At 42.4% G+C, this 18,493-nt stretch overlaps 1 protein-coding gene across 1 annotated transcript in view; it reads right to left on the bottom strand.

Annotated features, from left to right (window-relative positions):
- Nucleotides 1-227: 227 nt before the first annotated feature.
- Nucleotides 228-18,493, bottom strand: part of LOC121876347 (splicing regulatory glutamine/lysine-rich protein 1-like) — a 22,208-nt gene continuing 3,942 nt past the window's right edge. The window contains exon 2 of the mRNA XM_042381417.1: nt 228-1,837. Coding sequence (XP_042237351.1) covers nt 228-1,837 — 1,610 coding nt within the window. The remainder of the gene's footprint in view (nt 1,838-18,493) is intronic.

The following is an 18,493-nucleotide window of genomic DNA, read 5'->3' as shown; positions in this document are numbered from 1 at the left end:
TGTCTACCTCCACCTTCATTTACCTCCACCTTCAGTGTCTACCTTCACCTCTGTGCCTACCTCCACCTTCAGTGTCTACCTCCACCTTCAGTGTCTACCTCCACCTTCTGTGTCTACCTCCACCCACTGTGTCTACCTCCACCCCCTGTGTCTACCTCCACCTTCTGTGTCTACCTCCACATTCAGTATCTTCCTCCACCCTCTGTGCCTACCTCCACCTTCAGTGTCTACCTGGGCTCCACTCCACCTCTGGTGTGTTCTTGTCTCTGGTGTTCTTGAGTCTCTCTAGTGTGTTCTTGAGTCTCTGGTGTGTTCTTGAGTCCTGGTGTGTTCTTGAGTCTCTGTTCTTGAGTCGCTCTGGTGTGTTCTTGTGTCTCTCTGTGTTCTTCAGTCTCTCTGGTGTGTTCTTGAGTCTCTAGTGTGTTCTTGAGTCGCTCTGGTGTGTTCTTGTGTCTCTCTGTTCTTGAGTCTCTCTGGTTTGTTCTTGAATCTCTCTGGTGTGTTCTTGAGTCTCTCTGGTGTGTTCTTGGGTTTCTCTGGTGTGTTCTTGAGTCTCTCTGGTTTGTTCTTGAGTCTCTCTGGTGTGTTCTTGAGTCTCTCTGGTGTGTTCTTGTGTCTCTCTGGTGTGTTCTGGGTCTCTCTCTGGTGTTCTTTTGGTCTATCTGGTTTGTTCTTGTGTCCTCTGGTGTGTTCTTGTCTCTGGTGTGTTCTTGAGTCTCTCTGGTTTGTTCTTGAGTCTCTCTGGTGTGTTCTTGAGTCTCTCTGTGTTCTTGAGTCTCTCTGGTGTGTTCTTGGTCTCTCTGGTGTGTTCTTGAGCTTCTGGTGTGTGGTTTGGTTTCTCTGGTGTGTGCTTGAGTCTCTCTGATGTGTGCTTGTATCTCTGGTCTGTGCTTTTGGCTCTCTTGTGTGTGCTTGAGTCTCTCTTGTGTGTGCTTTGGTTTCTGATTTGTTCTTGAGTCTCTGTGTGCTTGAGTCTCTCTGGTGTGTGCTTGAGTCTCTCTGGTGTGTGCTTGAGTCTCTCTGGTGTGTTGTGTCTCTTGTGTGTGCTTGAGTCTCTCTGTGTGTGCTTGAGTCTCTCTGGTGTGTTCTTGAGTCTCTCTGGTTTGTTCTTGAATCTCTTGTGTGTGTTCTTTCTCTCTGGTGTGTTCTTGAGTCTCTGGTGTGTTCTGAGTCTCTCTGGTTTGTTCTTGAATCTCTGTGTTCTTGAGTCTCTCTTGTGTGTTCTTGAGTCTCTGGTGTGTGCTTGAGTCTCTCTGGTGTGTGCTTGAGTCTCTGGTGTCTTGGGTCTCTGGTGTGTTCTGGTCTCTCTGGTGTTTGGGTCTCTGTGTGTTCTTGAGTCTCTGGTGTGTTCTTGAGTCTCTCTGGTGTGTGCTTGAGTCTCTGGTGTGTGCTTGAGTCTCTGTTCTGCTTGTCTCTGGTGTGTGCTTGAGTCTCTGGTGTGCTTGAGTCTCTGTGTGTGCTTGTGTCTCTCTTGTGTGTGTGTGCTTGAGTCTCTGGTGTGTGCTTTGGTCTCTGGTTTGTTCTTGGGTCTCTGTGTGTGCTTGTCTCTGGTGTGTGCTTGAATCTCTCTGGTGTGTTCTTGGGTCTCTGGTGTGTTCTTGAGTCTCTCTGGTCTGTGCTTGGGTCTCTCTGGTGTGTGCTTGAGTCTCTCTGGTCTGTGCTTGGGTCTCTCTGTGTAGACAACTGTCAGCAAGTGTTCCCGTGGAGCAGCTCAGACCCCTGTTGCTCCTCCAGCCATTTAGAGAATAAGAAAGACCTTCCCAGCCAATTTTCTGGGCTGGACAATCTAACTGTTGGATTACGAGGTTGACTGGCCCCCTTGAACGGTTCCTCGTCACTGAAAAGCTTGGACGAATAAATGCGTCTCCAATATCGGTAGTTCTCGAGACGAAGGGAATGATGGAGGGCGTGGGTATACTTCCCCTAGGTTGCTATGTATCATCAGGGGGTAAAAGGTGGATAGTCTTGGTGGTGACAGGTACAGTCGCCTGCACTTATAATGGGTACAGTGGCTGCCGCGTTTTGTGAGATGTGCGAACTGTGTTTATTGACATCGTATTAAACTCCGGAATGATCCCAAGGCGCCTCACAATAGTAGCCAGACAGAGTTGCCACATCTACTATACCAGGTATACAGTAAGTGCAGGCGACTGTACACCATTTAATGTTGTGTAGTTCCACGAGTCTCCGTAGTGAGTCCTGACAATACATCACATGATAATTGAATCTTCATATTTGACTCTTTTTTTTCATTTAATATTCAATAAAGTTTGTATAACTTATCAAATTTGAAAAAAAAAGTATTCTGATGTCATGAAGTCACAGTCAAAGATAAACACTGTACTGTGTTTGGTATTAACAAATACTTTATATATATCAGCCCTAAAGAAGAAGTAAAATGATTCAGTGTCTCAGCATTCAAAAATATTAATAGCAAATGGTGGAAAAATTCTCATCTCTCGACGGAGGAGCCACTCTGGTGCCTTGATAAGGAATTCAGTTCTAGTCAATTTTTCTTCCTTTTCTTTCCACAGATTCTTTTTGCTATGGACCTGACCCCATTCTCTTCTAACATAACCATTTTCTCCCTTTCTTGAGAGATGTCTTACACTCTTGTTTGGAACGTAGCTGCCCTCGCTGTCCTCATCTTTATTCTTATATATATATATATATATATATATATATATATATATATATATATATATATATATATATATATATATAAATAAAAACAAAGAAGTATGTCTGTGTGTGTGTGTCCGCACGAGAATCTCGGAACTACTTTACCGATCTGTAGTGATGATGGATGGTGTTATATGTGTGATGATAATGTGTTGTATGTAGTAATGATGGATGGTGTTAGTGATGATGGATGTTGTTATATGTAGTGATGATGGTGGTGTTATATGTAGTGATGATGGATGGTGTTATATGTAGTGATGATGGATGATGTTATATGTAGTGATGATGGGTGGTGTTATATGTAGTGATGACAGATGGTGTATATGTAGTGATGATGGATGGTGTTATATGTAGTGATGATGGGTGGTGTTATATGGTGTGATGATGGATGATGTTATATGGTGATGATGGGTGTTATATGAGTGATGATAGATGATGTTATATATAGTGATGATGGATGTAGTTATATGTAGTGATGATGGATGATGTTATGGTGATGATGGGTGGTGTTATATGTAGTGATGATGGATGGTGTTATATGTAGGATGATGGATGATGTTATATATAGTGATGATGGGTGGTGTTATATGTAGTGATGATGGATGATGTTATATGGTGATGATGGGTGGTGTTATATATGATGGATGATGTTATATGATGATGGATGGTGTTATATGTAGTGATGATGGATGATGTTATATGTAGTGATGATGGATGGTGTTATATGTAGTGATGATGGGTGGTGTTATATGGTGATGATGGATGATGTTATATGGTGATGATGGGTGGTGTTATATGTAGTGATGATAGATGATGTTATATATAGTGATGATGGATTGTTATATGTAGTGATGATGGATGATGTTATATGTAGTGATGATGGGTGGTGTTATATGGTGATGATGGATGGTGTTATATGGTGATGATGGATGATATATATAGTGATGATGGGTGGTGTTATATGTAGTGATGATGGATGATGTTATATGTAGTGATGATGGTGTTATATGTAGTGATGATGGGTGATGTTATATGTAGATGATGGATGGTGTTATATGGTGATGATGGATGATGTTATATGTAGTGATGATGGGTGGTGTTATATGTAGTGATGACGGATGGTGTTATATGTAGTGATGATGGATGGTGTTATATGTAGTAATGATGGGTGGTGCTATATGTAGTGATGATGGATGATGTTATATGTAGTGATGATGGATGGTTATATGTAGTGGTGGTGGTGACGGTGGTAGTGACAGTGGTAGTGGTGGTAATGGTGATAGCGGCATGTTTGTGGTGATAGTGGTGGTGGTAGAAACTGGTTGATAGTAAGTAATGATGGTGGTGGTAATGATGATAGTGGTAGTAGTGGTGGTGGTAGTGATGATGGTGGTGGTAGTGATGGATGTGATGGTGGTGCTATATGTAGTGATGATGGATGGTGTTATATGTAGTTATGAAGGATGGTGTTATATGTAGTGCTGATGGATGTTGTTATATGTAGTGATGATGGGTGGTGTTATATGTAGTGATGATGGATGGTGTTATATGTAGTGATGATGGATGGTGTTATATGTAGTGATGATGGATGATGTTATATGCAGTCCTAGACTCTGTTATATTTCACACAAAGCCTGTTTATCGAGCTGATGGCGCCGTGAACCTCATTGGGAACTGCCTGTGCCGGGTATGTGGTGTCAGTAGCATTTTACCAAATCCAGCTGGTATGAAACATGAGGTACCATATATATACTTCAATTTTAGTCCATATAACACGCGGACTTTGAACATATAATCAACGACCTCACCAGCCAGGACTCGAACCCTCGACCTACTGGGTGGGACTAGGGAATGCTACCGACCAACCCACAAGGACACTAAAAGCAGTCCTAGACTCTGTTATATTTCACACAAAGCCTGTTCATCGAGCTGATGGCGCCGTGAACCTCATTGGGAACTGCCCCACGCTACCTGCACAAACAAGATGCTCTGATTCTGCTGAGTGTATGGTTTAAAGTGTGGCGTGGCCTCCTGGACTCCATGAGGCAGATCGCCTTCTCAAGTGATGCTGTGATGACCATGCAGCCACTGCTGTGAGGACCATGCAGCCACCAGCCCTCTGTGGTAAACACCGACTCCCACTCCTGGCCGTTTTGTGCTGGAACAATTTGCACAGTACTATTGTCCCTTGGAACACCATACTGGTTCGCATTGACCCGCACTTGTAAGTACAGCCAAAGTGATGACATACCCCTCAGTACTGAAATATTGTGGACTAATTATGCCCACTCGTTTCTGCCTTATCTGGAGAAATACAACAATGCGGGATGAAATGTAACTAAGATTAATAGAGTTATGAACTTTGTATCATGTCACTATGCTTAATAATCAATTGTAATTAAGATGAAATCGTCTGAGACTAACTAATTATGTATCAGATAGATCACCATGTAATACTAATGAACGCCTCATTCTCTGCAGGTTTTGACCACATCAATAAATACTGAATGCGTCAAGAGGCGAGTTTTAATCATTCCCTTCGATTTGCCCGTCACCTGAACGTCCTTAACCAAGGCGTTTATAAATATATATATATGCTCTCACTTTCATTTATGAATAAATCTCTCCACACTTTTATTTTCAATCTAGACTGCTCAATTTTGCTTTTCATTCCACACTTTTGTCCGCCAGTGATCACAATTTCTCGTAGTGTAGTTCCCGCCGCCTACACTCTTGTTTGATGGTACATTTCACTCACTGTCGCTTTTGATCTTGTGTGTGTGTAATCTTTCCTGTCAGTTGGGTCTCTACTGTAAAACTGCAATGTTTGTACGCGATTCTGTCTAAACATTTAACGGGTTATTACATCTTTGCATCACAACCAGAGTAACGTCGATACACACTGCCACATGTAACAAGTTATAGTGTACAAATCTTCATGACAAACCGTCTCATGTGTCGTGTAAGTTACAAATGTCATCTGGTCTGACTATCAGAGTGCAGGACAACCCTTGGTGGAGTATGAGCGTGGCGGGGACATCCTACACTTGCAGTACAATGCGAGGTGTGGTGAGGACTCTCTATTATTGGTGAAAATAGTATGTAGTGTGGTCAAGACACACCACATATGATGGACTAAGTATGCTGTGTGGTTAAGACAGGTCACACTTGGCAGGAAGCTGGTGTTGTGAGGAGACGACATCCCAACACTCAGCAAGCATCCTAGGGCGTTCCTCCTCCTCACATTGCAGGAGTGTGTTGGTTATCTCCTGATCCCTGTATACACAACTTATCACAAAACTTAGGTAAGGTTGTCTTAACAAACGGACCAAGTTGTCTTGAGATATTCAGGATTTATGACAAACTTCCCAGAAGAAATTTAATAGTTTACCAGAAAGTGAGAATTTCATACTTAGTCACTCACTCACTCACTCACAGGGACAATGAACGTGAAAATGAAAGTAAAAGCTAACATGACTTATTATGAGGAAGGTGACCTAAAATACCTTCAGTATTAGTGTCAGTATAAGGAAGATAGACCAGTGTTGCTTCAGTATTAGTGTAATGATAAATAAGATCATTTATGGACTCCATTTGTCGGTATCCCGAGACAACACCATCGACGTTTGTTGATTTCGATACTAACAAAGTAAAGTTTTATCAGGATTATATTACGATACCTTGAGACAGTAGTACTCTTAACTACCTCACGTTTAAGATCAATTAACTACTTTTCATCCATATAAATTATTGTTTTGTTTTTGCTTCATATCTTTCGTTTAGTTGTTTATTACAGTCAGTTAGTTGTTGTAGCTTTCTATAAAATGTGCACTGGATCTCGTGTGTCAGTCGTCCAGCCCTTTCATAGTCAATAGCCTCAGATGCCGCTATTGTTTCATCTAAGTCAATGAAAGAATTAACATGTTTACATTAGTAATTACACAAGAACGGTGCTGGACGCAGGTGGGAGCGGTGGTGCGACTCACCTCCTCATTGGCTTCTGTTCCCACTATGTTTACCATTAATTGTGGATTTAAATGCATGCGATGTTGTTTCAAAATAGACTGTAAAAGCACTCTCGCTCCCAACACTGCTTCCGGAATTATTCTGTGGGGAATTTCAGCCAAGTTGGAATGTTTTGGTAGTACACTTTCTGGATATCTAGACTGCCTGTGCTAACGTTTGATTGTGGTCATACATACACACACACACTATATATATATATATATATATATATATATATATATATATATATATATATATATATATATATATATATATATAGTGTTATTGTGTGTTGTGCTGAATTTTAATCAACATAAAAGTGATTTGTGATGATTTGTCAAACACTAGCTGCGACGTGGACATGAAGGTGTTGACACATAGACACCATGACCCACACCCCAGAAGAGATTCTGAGTGAGAGACAGACAGACAGACAGAGACACGGAGGCTCCAGGGAGTGTGTCAGGAGCGAGCGGGTGGGTTAGGACGGCCAGGAAGGATAATTAAGAGGGATGAGAGTGAGATGGAGCGTCGGTGGCCGTCTGGGGAGCCAAGCAATGGAGCTGAGAACACTAGTGTCTTCCCAAAGGAGGATGATCCGCGCAAGATAAGGTTGGCAACATGCAAAATAGAACAGTGAGGGCCAGGGAGGACCTATTAGTGTTGGCAGTTACCGAGAGGAGATAGACTGATAAAGGCCGGGCTAGAACCACAAGGTCTTACGTAAAAATGTAAGATCTTGTTGCTTTGGAGGGGGAGGTTGTACCAGGTAACAGGAGGTGGGGATAAACAGACTTAAAGAAGGTTTGTGTTGTAGCATTTGCTACATAATTTCAAGATATTCCCAAGAAACAGTAATCAGTAAAGGAACAGAATGACGCAGATTTATCGGTGTACAGAACTTTAAAGCGGGAGATAAGACAATCATATACAAAATGTGAGAAATACTATATATAATGGCGGCAGATAGACCAAGACATTATTGGGGAACATTAGGTAAAGATTGATGTAGGTGATGAAGAGTGAGTTACCTGCGGGACAGAGACGTTGGGATTAGTTTAATATAGAAAGAAGAAACAGCACCTGAGGAAGAGGAATGGGAAAGATAAATAAAGAAACGAATGCATAGAAGAAAGATATCATGAAAATGGTGATAAAGACATATGTACGACAGTAAACTAAGCTGGGATAGACAAAGGATTCAAACATTAGAGGAACTAAGAGAGGTATAAAAGTTTGGGGTCACAACCACACCAGCTGACACTGATCCACGGTGCTCTCTAGACGGTGGTGGAGGGTAAGTCGAGGTAAATAGCTTGTTTAAGACACACGGAGAAACTCTTCAGGGTAAAGGTGTCCGTTTAGTGGTAGATGTAGATTGTGAGATAAATTTAAGAGAGAATGATAGTTAAACATAGGAGATAATAAGACAGTAGCACGGTGGACATTACTAGAGTGTGAGATACAACTGAGAGTGTCGCCGTTGTAGGTCATGTGACAGGTGTGATCAGTCAAGTCTTATATTGGCCTCCGTGATAAGTGGAGTTTATGTTATGGCCTCGTCCTGCTGTACACTGGAGTTACACGTCATATACACCACCATGTCCTGCTGTACACTGGAGATTAGTCAGGTAAGGCATTAGTGTTATGATATTTGGACAGAGCAATGTGAGCAGCCAGCCAGCCACTCAGCCAGCAGCAGTAGGATTAAATGAATAACTGTTATGAGAGTTTCACCACCTTTCATGACCCGGGTGATGTACTGCACGTCCTCCTGTTTGTAACCAACGTAACTGAGACAAACGAGGCGGTGGAATGTTACTACAGTGTCCCTCGGGGGGCAGCGGGGAGTGAGGAGAGTGAGTAATGTCAACCGGACCACGAGAATGACCGACAGAGGAGGGTGGTGCGGTGAGAGTGTATCATACTGAAAATGGTCTGGATATGTGCAGTGCGATGATGACATTATTAAGGCTTGAAGCGTGCTGAGATTACCCCTCGGAATACAAGATTAGGTTGGTAGGTTGGGTTAGGTTGGGTTGGGTTGTTGATTGGGTTAGGGGGTTGGGTTGGTTAGGTTGGGTTGGGTTGGGTTGGGTTGGGTTGGGTTGGGTTGGGTTAGTTTTTCATCGAACTGCAAATGGCCAGAACATTCTCAGCACACCACACGGGATGTACAGCGCAGTGTTACAGATCGTCATGAACGCCTGCGGAAAGAGAGGTGCCGTGTAGGTATATCTATATGGCTATTTGAGGAGAACTATGCAACACATCTTTAAAATTACATAATCCTCAACCATTACCTCCCATTGTGATAACATTTTGTGATGTGTTAAGGTATCAGATTGTTTTATCATTGTAATTAGTTAAAAATATAAATGTATGTACGAGAGTGATAGTCATAGTCATAACTTTATTAATAAACTGTACAAAAGAACTTGCTGATATAATGTGTTCCAGATTTTGGAGTTATTCTCTTCTGTGTGTGAGTTAATATTCCGTGTGATGATATTGTTAAAAGTAAACAGAAGATGGTAGTGCGTGTCTTGCGTCGAGTATGGTAGTGTGTGTCTTGCGTCGAGTATGGTAGTGCGTCTTCGTCGAGTATGGTAGTGCGTGTCTTGCGTCGAGTATGGTAGTGTGTGTCTTGCGTCAAGTATGGTAGTGTGTGTTTGCGTCGAGTATGGTAGTGTGTGTCTTGCGCCTAGTATGGTAATGTGTGTCTTGCGTCGAGTATGGTAGTGTGTGTCTTGCGTCGAGTATGGTAGTGTGTGTCTTGCGTCGAGTATGGTAGTGTGTGTCTTGCGTCGAGTATAATAGCGTGTCTTGCGTCGAGTATGGTAGTGTGTGTCTTGCGTGTATGTAGTGTGTCTTGCGTCGAGTATGGTAGTGTCTTTGCGTCGAGTATGGTAGTGTGTCTTTGCGTCGAGTATGGCAGTGTGTCTTGCGTCGAGTATGGTAGTGTGTGTCTTGCGTCGAGTATGGTAGTGTGTGTCTTGCGTCGAGTATGGTGTAGTGTGTCTTGCGTCGAGTATGGTAGTGTGTCTTGCGTCGAGGTGCAGAGGTGTGTCTTGCGTCGAGTATAATAGTGCGTGTCTTGCGTCGAGTATAATAGTGCGTGTCTTGCGTCGAGTATGGTAATGTGTGTCTTGCGTCGAGTATGGTAGTGTGTGTCTTGCGTCGAGTATGGTAGTGTGTCTTTGCGCTTAGTATGGTAGTGTGTGTCTGCGTCGATATGGTAGTGTGTCTTGCACGAGTATGGCAGTGTGTTTGCGCCTAGTATGGTAGTGTGTCTTGCGTCGAGTATGGTAGTGTGTCTTGCGTCGAGTATGGTAGTGTGGTCGCCTAGTATGGTAGTGTGTGTCTTGCTCGAGTATGGCAGGGTGTGTCTTGCGTCGAGTATAATAGTGCTGTCTTGTCGAGTATAATAGTGCGTGTCTTGCGTCGAGTATGGTAATGTGTGTCTTGCGTCGAGTATGGTAGTGGTGTCTTGCGTCGAGTATGGTAGTGTGTCTTGCGCCTAGTATGGTAGTGTGTGTCTTGTGTCGAGTATGGTAGTGTGTGTCTTGCATCGAGTATGGCAGGTGTGTGTCTTGCGCCTAGTATGGTAGTGTGTGTCTTCGTCGAGTATGGTAGTGTGTCTTGCGTCGAGTATGGTAGTGTGTGTCTTGCGCCTAGTATGGTAGTGTGTGTCTTGCGTCGAGTATGGTAGTGTGTCTTGCGTCGAGTATGGTAGTGTGTGTCTGGTCTAGTATGGTAGTGTGTCTTGCGTCGAGTATGGTAGTGTGTCTTGCGTCGAGTAGTAGTAGTGTGTCTTGCGCCTAGTATGGTAGTGTGTGTCTTGCGCCTAGTATGGTAGTGTGTGTCGCGCGTCGAGTATGGTAGTGTGTCTTGCGTCGAGTATGGTAGTGTGTGTCTTGCGCCTAGTATGGTAGTGTGTGTCTTGCGTCGAGTATGGTAGTGTGTCTTGCGCCTAGTATGGTAGTGTGTGTCTTGCCTAGTATGGTAGTGTGTGTCTTGCGCCTAGTATGGCAGTGTGTGTCTTGCGTCGAGTATGGTAGTGTGTCTTGCGTCGAGTATGGTAGTGTGTGTCTTTGCGTCAGTATGTGTATGTCTTGCATCGAGTATGGCAGTGTGTGTCTTGCGTCGAGTATGGCAGTGTGTGTCTTTGCGTCAGTATGGTAGTGTGTGTCTGCGGCGAGTATGGTAGTGTGTGTCTTGCGTCGAGTATGGTAGTGTGTGTCTTGCGTCGAGTATGGTCGTGTGTGTCTTGCGTCGAGTATGGTAGTGTGTGTCTTGCGTCGAGTATGGTAGTGTGTGTCTTGCGTCGAGTATGGTAGTGTGTGTCTTGCGTCGAGTATGGTCGTGTGTGTCTTGCGTCGAGTATGGTAGTGTGTGTCTTGCGTCGAGTATGGTCGTGTGTGTCTTGCGTCGAGTATGGTAGTGTGTGTCCTGCGTCGAGTTTTTCAATACAGTAAAATTAACCTAAGTACACGAGGACTATCTAATTTAATGAAATAAAAATATAACTTTGCTTTTAACAGTCGTGTCCTGTGTCACCGAGTCTTGTTATTTATTTAAGTGCATTGATGTGAGGAAGATACGTGTGTGGATTTTATAAGTATTCGTCGCGAGTGTTTGAGGGAATGTCGCCTCAGTGATCATTTTAATCTATTTCTGGAATTATTGTGTCGTAGAAGCAAATGTATACATAGACGTTATACAGTATACATAGATAACATAATGTAACCTAACCTAACCTAACCTAACCTACGTGAAGCTTATATACTGTATGTTGAGGTAGAGGAAGATATACAGTACTTTAAGTTCCATATAATCACAATAACAAAATAGTTTCTCTGTTTTTGTGAGATAATCCATTGAGTATTAAGGTTTAATGCAACGGTTAATCCTAAAAGGCATTAAATTCAGATACACTCAACCCCAAAAAGTATCTTCACGGAGAGGGTCGATGTATTTCACAATGAACACTGTGACTACTGTTGTCTCGGTAGGGTTGTCAGAATCCTTCGTCCGTTGTGTCATATTGTCTCACACAAAACCGTAAAGATACTTTTTGGACGAGTGTTTTACATAAGACTTTACAAACCTTGAATTCATCTTTCAGGTCTTGATGTCTCATAGTCAAGATCAAACTTATCATTGTGTTTTAGTGTTATAAAGATAAATCATTTATGGCTTAGTATAGTATGTGACATGAACTAGACAAATTCTTAACACATCGAGAGATTTTAATAAAACATCTTCTGTCGTAATGGTGTCATGATCGTGATGACGGCTAACCTGGAAACCTTAAGGATTCATATTACGCTCAAACGTCCACAAAACCTTCCGAGTTCCCCAGTGGAAACGTCCCCCGTTTTCTCTGTTTCCTTGATGACGTCATCGATAGGCCGTCTTTGTCTAAAGGGAACTTTGAATATAATCTGCGGATTTCGTAGCAAGACGCTGTATGTTGGGACCTGTTGCCATCCAACCCTTTGTAATCAATTTAATTTTGCTTTTGACAGCTCAGTCAGAGCATTGTTAGTGAGGATAATAGTAGGGAATGAACGGAGTTCATAGTCTCAGTTTCAACGTCAGAGTGTACAGTAAATTAATTCATCGAAATAGAAGTAGGTGGACTCCCTGACCTATTTTGAGTGAGGGTGCCGCGGGCATTTCAACTGTTAGTAAGTGCTCGCCCCTTCACCCATACAGGTAGGCCATTCCACTGTGTTGTAATTCGCCCTTCTTTAAGTGAGTTGACCCAATTAATAGTTGATTGTGCAAGTGTTACAGTAACATCGTTGATATGCGCTGAGTGAAGTCATATTTACGTCTTTAACGTCCCCTGAAATGTGATGTCGTTGTCACTGTTAGTAAGTGCTCGCCCCTTCACCCATACAGGTCCCTAACGCAGCCTAGGCCGTGTCTGTAGCGTGGATGTTGTATCCACTATGTCTGGGGAGATGTCCGAGGTCCAGTAGGATCAGTTACCTTCGTGAGACCCGACCGTCAGACACTTCAGACTACCTATGGCCCCCATAGCTGGCTCGTCTGGCCCTAACGCTCGGCCTGCGAGGTGACCCCGGATCACCAAGCCACACACCACTACCAGCCCCCATCATTGGTGGATGAGTGTCTAACTCCGTAGGGCTATTTGTGTGGTGGGGTTATTCCACTGGGATCTCCAGAGTTCGTCGGAAAGTACTCCATGGTGGCTGGACCCCATGGCGGTTGCTTGAGTATCACTCCTGACGACTGAGTGTTGTAATGGCAGTTGCCCTGGTCTTTATGGTGCTAAGTGACTATAAGAGTTTATGTGTTATTGAGTATGTCCACCCAGTAGGGTTGGAAGTGTTATTGAGTATGTCCACCCAGCAGTGGTGTACATATATATTCTTTCTCCTACCTCCATATTAATGTTTAAATAAATTTTGTATTTGTATATTGTGTCTATTATTTACCTACAGTATCTACCGTTATTTCTTCCCTATTACTTGATACTATCATTACATATACCCACGAGCCTCCTCTCGTCACGCTACCAATGATTATAAGTATAAGAGTAAAAAGAATTGTTACTGACACACAGTCCCTTATAATGGCATGTCAGGAGTACAATCGTGTGGATGGATATTGCTAAATACTTCACAGTCCAAATGAAGCCAGAAAAATTATGACTTGCTTCTACTGCTTCATAAAATACACAATGTATCATATCGTGAACAGTGAATATTGGACTACAGTGCATAGTAGAGTCACACAACAGACCACACCTTCACTATAACAGGACACACAACAGACCACACCCTCACTGTAACACAGTGCACACAGCAGACCACACCTTCACTATAACAGTGCACACAGCAGACCACACCTTCACTATAACAGTACACACAACAGACCACACCTTCACTATAAGACAGAACACACAACAGACCACACCTTCACTATAACAAACACACAACAGACCACACCTTCACTATAACACAGAACACACAACAGACCACACCTTCACTATAACACAGTACACACAACAGACCACACCTTCACTATAACACAGTACACACAACAGACCACACCTTCACTATAACAGTACACACAACAGACACACCTCTTTACCAGCACACAGCACACACAACAGACCACACCCCATTATAGTAACACAGCACACAATAACAGACCACACCCCACTATATAGTACACAATAAACAGACCACACCTTCACTATAACACAGTACACACAACAGACTGCACCTTCACTTTAACACAGTACAGCCAATAACAGGACCACACCTTCACTATAACACAGCAGCACACAACAGACCACACCTTCACTATAACACAGTACACACACAACAGACCACACCTTCACTATAAATACAGTACACAAAACAGACCACATTCCTTCACTATAACACAGTACACACACAGAACACACACCTACTATAACACAGCACATACACACAACAGAATCACACCTTCACTATAACACAGTACACACAGCAGACCACACCTTCACTATAACACAGTACACACAACAGACCACACCTTCACTATAACACAGTACACACAACAGACCACACCTTCACTATAACACAGTACACACAACAGACCACACCTTCACTATAACACAGTACACACAACAGACCACACCTTCACTATAACACAGTACACACAACAGACCACACCTTCACTATAACAGTACACACAACAGACCACATCTTCACTATAACACAGTACGCACACCAGACCACACCTTCACTATAACTGTACACACAACAGACCACACCTTCACTATAACACAGTACACACAACAGACCACACCTTCACTATAACACAGTACACACAAAAGACCATACCTTCACTATAACACAGTACACACAACAGACCACATCTTCACTATAACACAGTACGCACAGACCACACCTTCACTATAACTGTACACACACCAGACCACACCTTCACTATAACACAGTACACAAAAGACCACACCTTCACTATAACACAGTACATACAACAGACCACACCTTCACTATAACACAGTACACACAACAGACCACACCTTCACTATAACCAGTACACACAACAGACCACACCTTCACTATAACACAGTACACACAAAAGACCATACCTTCACTATAACACAGTACACACAACAGACCACATCTTCACTATAACACAGTACGCACACCAGACCACACCTTCACTATAACTGTACACACACCAGACCACACCTTCACTATAACACAGTACACACAAAAGACCACACCTTCACTATAACACAGTACATACAACAGACCACACCTTCACTATAACACAGTACACACAACAGACCACACCTTCACTATAACCAGTACACACAACAGACCACACCTTCACTATAACACAGTACACGCAACAGACCACACCTTCACTATAACACAGTACACACAACAGACCACACCTTCACTATAACACAGGAAGGAGCTTCAAGAGACCAAGTCGTGAATCAATGTCGCTCCAGCACAGGAAGACAGCTGAAGATACCGCTTATCTGTAACCTAACCTAACCTAACCTGACCTGACCTAACCTGACCTAACCTAACCTGACTTGACCTGACCTAACCTAACCTGACCTAACCTAACATAACCTAACCTAACCTAACCTAACCTAACCTAACCTAGCCTGACCTGACCTGACCTGACCTGACCTGACCTAACCTATCCCCAAATCATGAACCATATCTTGGAGAATATCAGAGTCTGGAAGGTTAATAATGCATTTAAGATTCTTGTTGGCAGAAGTTAAGAGAAACATTTCCAAGAGAGATAAATGTGTCAATCTGTTTCACCTAAATTTACATATCATATATTTCTGTCTTCGTTGCTTCTGAATATAATTTGTACATGTGTGAATTATTTGTTACTTATTCGCAAATTGTTCCTTTGTGTATTTAAAAGGTAAAACGAAGGATCCTCTCAGATTAACTGCCCACCCACACACACACACACACACACACACACACACTACATCCTTGACCACCGAAGGGTCAAGACGTACCTGGCGCTCGACTCGGAGCAGCCAGGTCAACTGTTAAGTTGGCCCATACCAACCCCCTCCCCTGAACCCTCCTCCCCACCGGAATATCAACAAGTTCTCGCCAGAAGTTACAATTTCATTTATGAAAGGAACGGAACCAGTGTTAAACAGAGGTGAACAGTGGTGAACAGTGCTTAAGTCAGTGAGAACAACTCAACAGTAACAGTCATACCCAAGTTATCCTTCACACAGTGAGGTCCCAGGTACCCAGTGATAACGGCCCCCGCGAGACCCAACAACAACCACCGATGTGTTAATCCGTCTACGATAGGAAGGCCTGGGACCAAACCTCACTCATATAACACCATCTGTGAGGGAATTACTACACCACATGTCCCTCATAACACCATATGTGAGGGAATTACTACACCACGTCAAGTCCCTCATCACACCATCTGTGAGGGAATTACTACACCACGTGAGGTCCCTCATAACACCATCTGTGAGGGAATTACTACACCACGTCAGGCCCCTCATAACACCATCTGTGAGGGAATTACTACACCACGTGATGCCCCTCATAACACCATCTGTGAGGGAGTTACTACACCACGTGAGGCCCCTCATAACACCATCTGTGAGGTAATTACTACACCACGTGAGGTCCCTCATAACACCATCTGTGAGGGAATTACTACACCACGTGAGGCCCCTCATAACACCATCAGCGAGGGAATTACTACACGACGCCAGGTCCCTCATAACAACATCTGAGGGAACTACTACACCACGTGAGTTCCTCTAACACCATCTGGGAGGGAGTTACTACACTACGAGTTTGCTGTTCAACACCTACATTAATCTGTATGTTCACTGTATGTTCCTTTACCTTTCTCTAATGAAGGCTTTTGTTAAACCACCAATGTATGTAATAAGTCATTTATGTCCAATGTATATTTTCAGCCTTCGGGCTGCAGAATTTTTTCAATAAACCGTTAATTATTATTATTATTATTATTACACACACACACACGCACCACACACACACACACACACACCGTCGTCTACAATCTATACGTTCCAAAAACCCTTCATCCGTTGTATCATAAAGTGTCATTCGCACACCAAAAAAAAAAAAAAATAAGGATAATTAGTTTTGTTACACATTCAAAGAACACGACTTAAATAATATTATTAACTAATACAATAACAATTATCTAACGTAATTATAGTGTAAAAAAACAATTTGATGAAAGTTTTTTGTTTTTGTTTGAGTACGTAATATGACTTAGATGCCAGTCGTATAGTGAACATCTTGAAGGGGTAGGTGAGAATGAGCGGTGACTTACCATGGGCCATACGAGTGTAGTGTATCAGGCGGTGAATCAATAAGAGGTTTAGTGTGAGTTGAAACGCCTTGGGAGGAACACCTTGCTAGCGCTTAGGTAACTCAGGTAAGATGGATCATGAAGTTAACTGTAGCACCGTCACGTAGTCTAGCAAGGTGGGTTTCTTCTTCTTCTTTCTTCTTCTTCACAAAGTTTGTTCAGAGAGTGTCTTTATCCCCTTGGGTACGATAATTTAACCCATTGAGTGCAATGATTTAACCCCTTGAGTACAATGTTTAAACTCCTTGAGTACGATAATTTAAGCCCTTCTATACAATGACAACACCTCGAGTATAATGAATTAACTCTTTGAGCATGATGATTTAAGGGGTTGTGTCATCGTACTCAAGGGTTAAATCATCGTATTCAAGGGGTTAAATCATTGTACTTGAGGGGCTGTCATCGCATTCGTGGCTTTAAGGCATTGTAGTCAAAGAAGTTAAATCATCATACTCAATGGGTTAAATCATTGTTCTCAAGGTTAAATCATTATTCTCAGGGGGTTAAATCATTGTTCTCAGGGGGTTAAATCATTGTTCTCAAGGTTAAATCATTGTTCTCAAGGGGTTAAACTATTGTACTCAAGGGGGTTAAATCATTGTTCTCAAGGGGTTAAATCATTGTACTCAAGGGGGTTAAATCATTGTTTTCAAGGGGGTTAAATCATTGTTCTCAAGGGGTTAAACTATTGTACTCAAGAGGTTAAATTAGCAATGAATAATGTGAAAAAAACACCAAACTTCACAGGTAAAATGTTACTGTTGGAGGCTAATGCTTAAAACCTTATCCATACTGTGAGTTTTGCATGAGATCTTTTAACTATCTCTCACATAAACACGTTACCCTCACTAGACAAAGTACACAGCAATGGAGTCAGTTCTGTGAAAAAGTTTATCGTCACAGCTGAAGATTCACATACAGGTAAGTGCCTTTTTTACATCACCTTTGTTATTTTGTTTAGTTAACACCAGAGGATTTTATAGAGCTCAGAGCCGACCCCATAGACAAGGGGTTAGTAGACTTTTATTCACTAAGGTAGAAAATGTAGCGTTTTATACAGTATATTTTCTTTGTTTTCTAACTGAGTTTCTTATAATTAAAAACACTAGAACTGTTATATATTCTCTGATTTACTACATTTGGGAAAGTTGCTAATTTTTGGTGACATGATTTTTTCATTATGAGGAAATAGAGGTTTATACACATGGTCTCTGTTCATTGTTTTTTAGACCAATTAACAAAAAACGTTCTGTGACTTATGACAGACAATGTGATGGGGCCATAATCCTAAACTAGTCATTAATGTTGTTACTCGTCGCAGATGTCCACTGAAGAAAATTGATCTTCCACTAACATTTCTTGCCGTATCTGTCAACATGTCAGGTACAGT

This window comes from Homarus americanus, unplaced genomic scaffold (genome assembly GCF_018991925.1).
Source record: "Homarus americanus isolate GMGI-L3 unplaced genomic scaffold, GMGI_Hamer_2.0 scaffold34921, whole genome shotgun sequence".
Taxonomy (NCBI): Eukaryota; Metazoa; Arthropoda; class Malacostraca; order Decapoda; family Nephropidae; genus Homarus; species Homarus americanus.
This window is presented reverse-complemented; position numbering and strand designations above follow the sequence as displayed.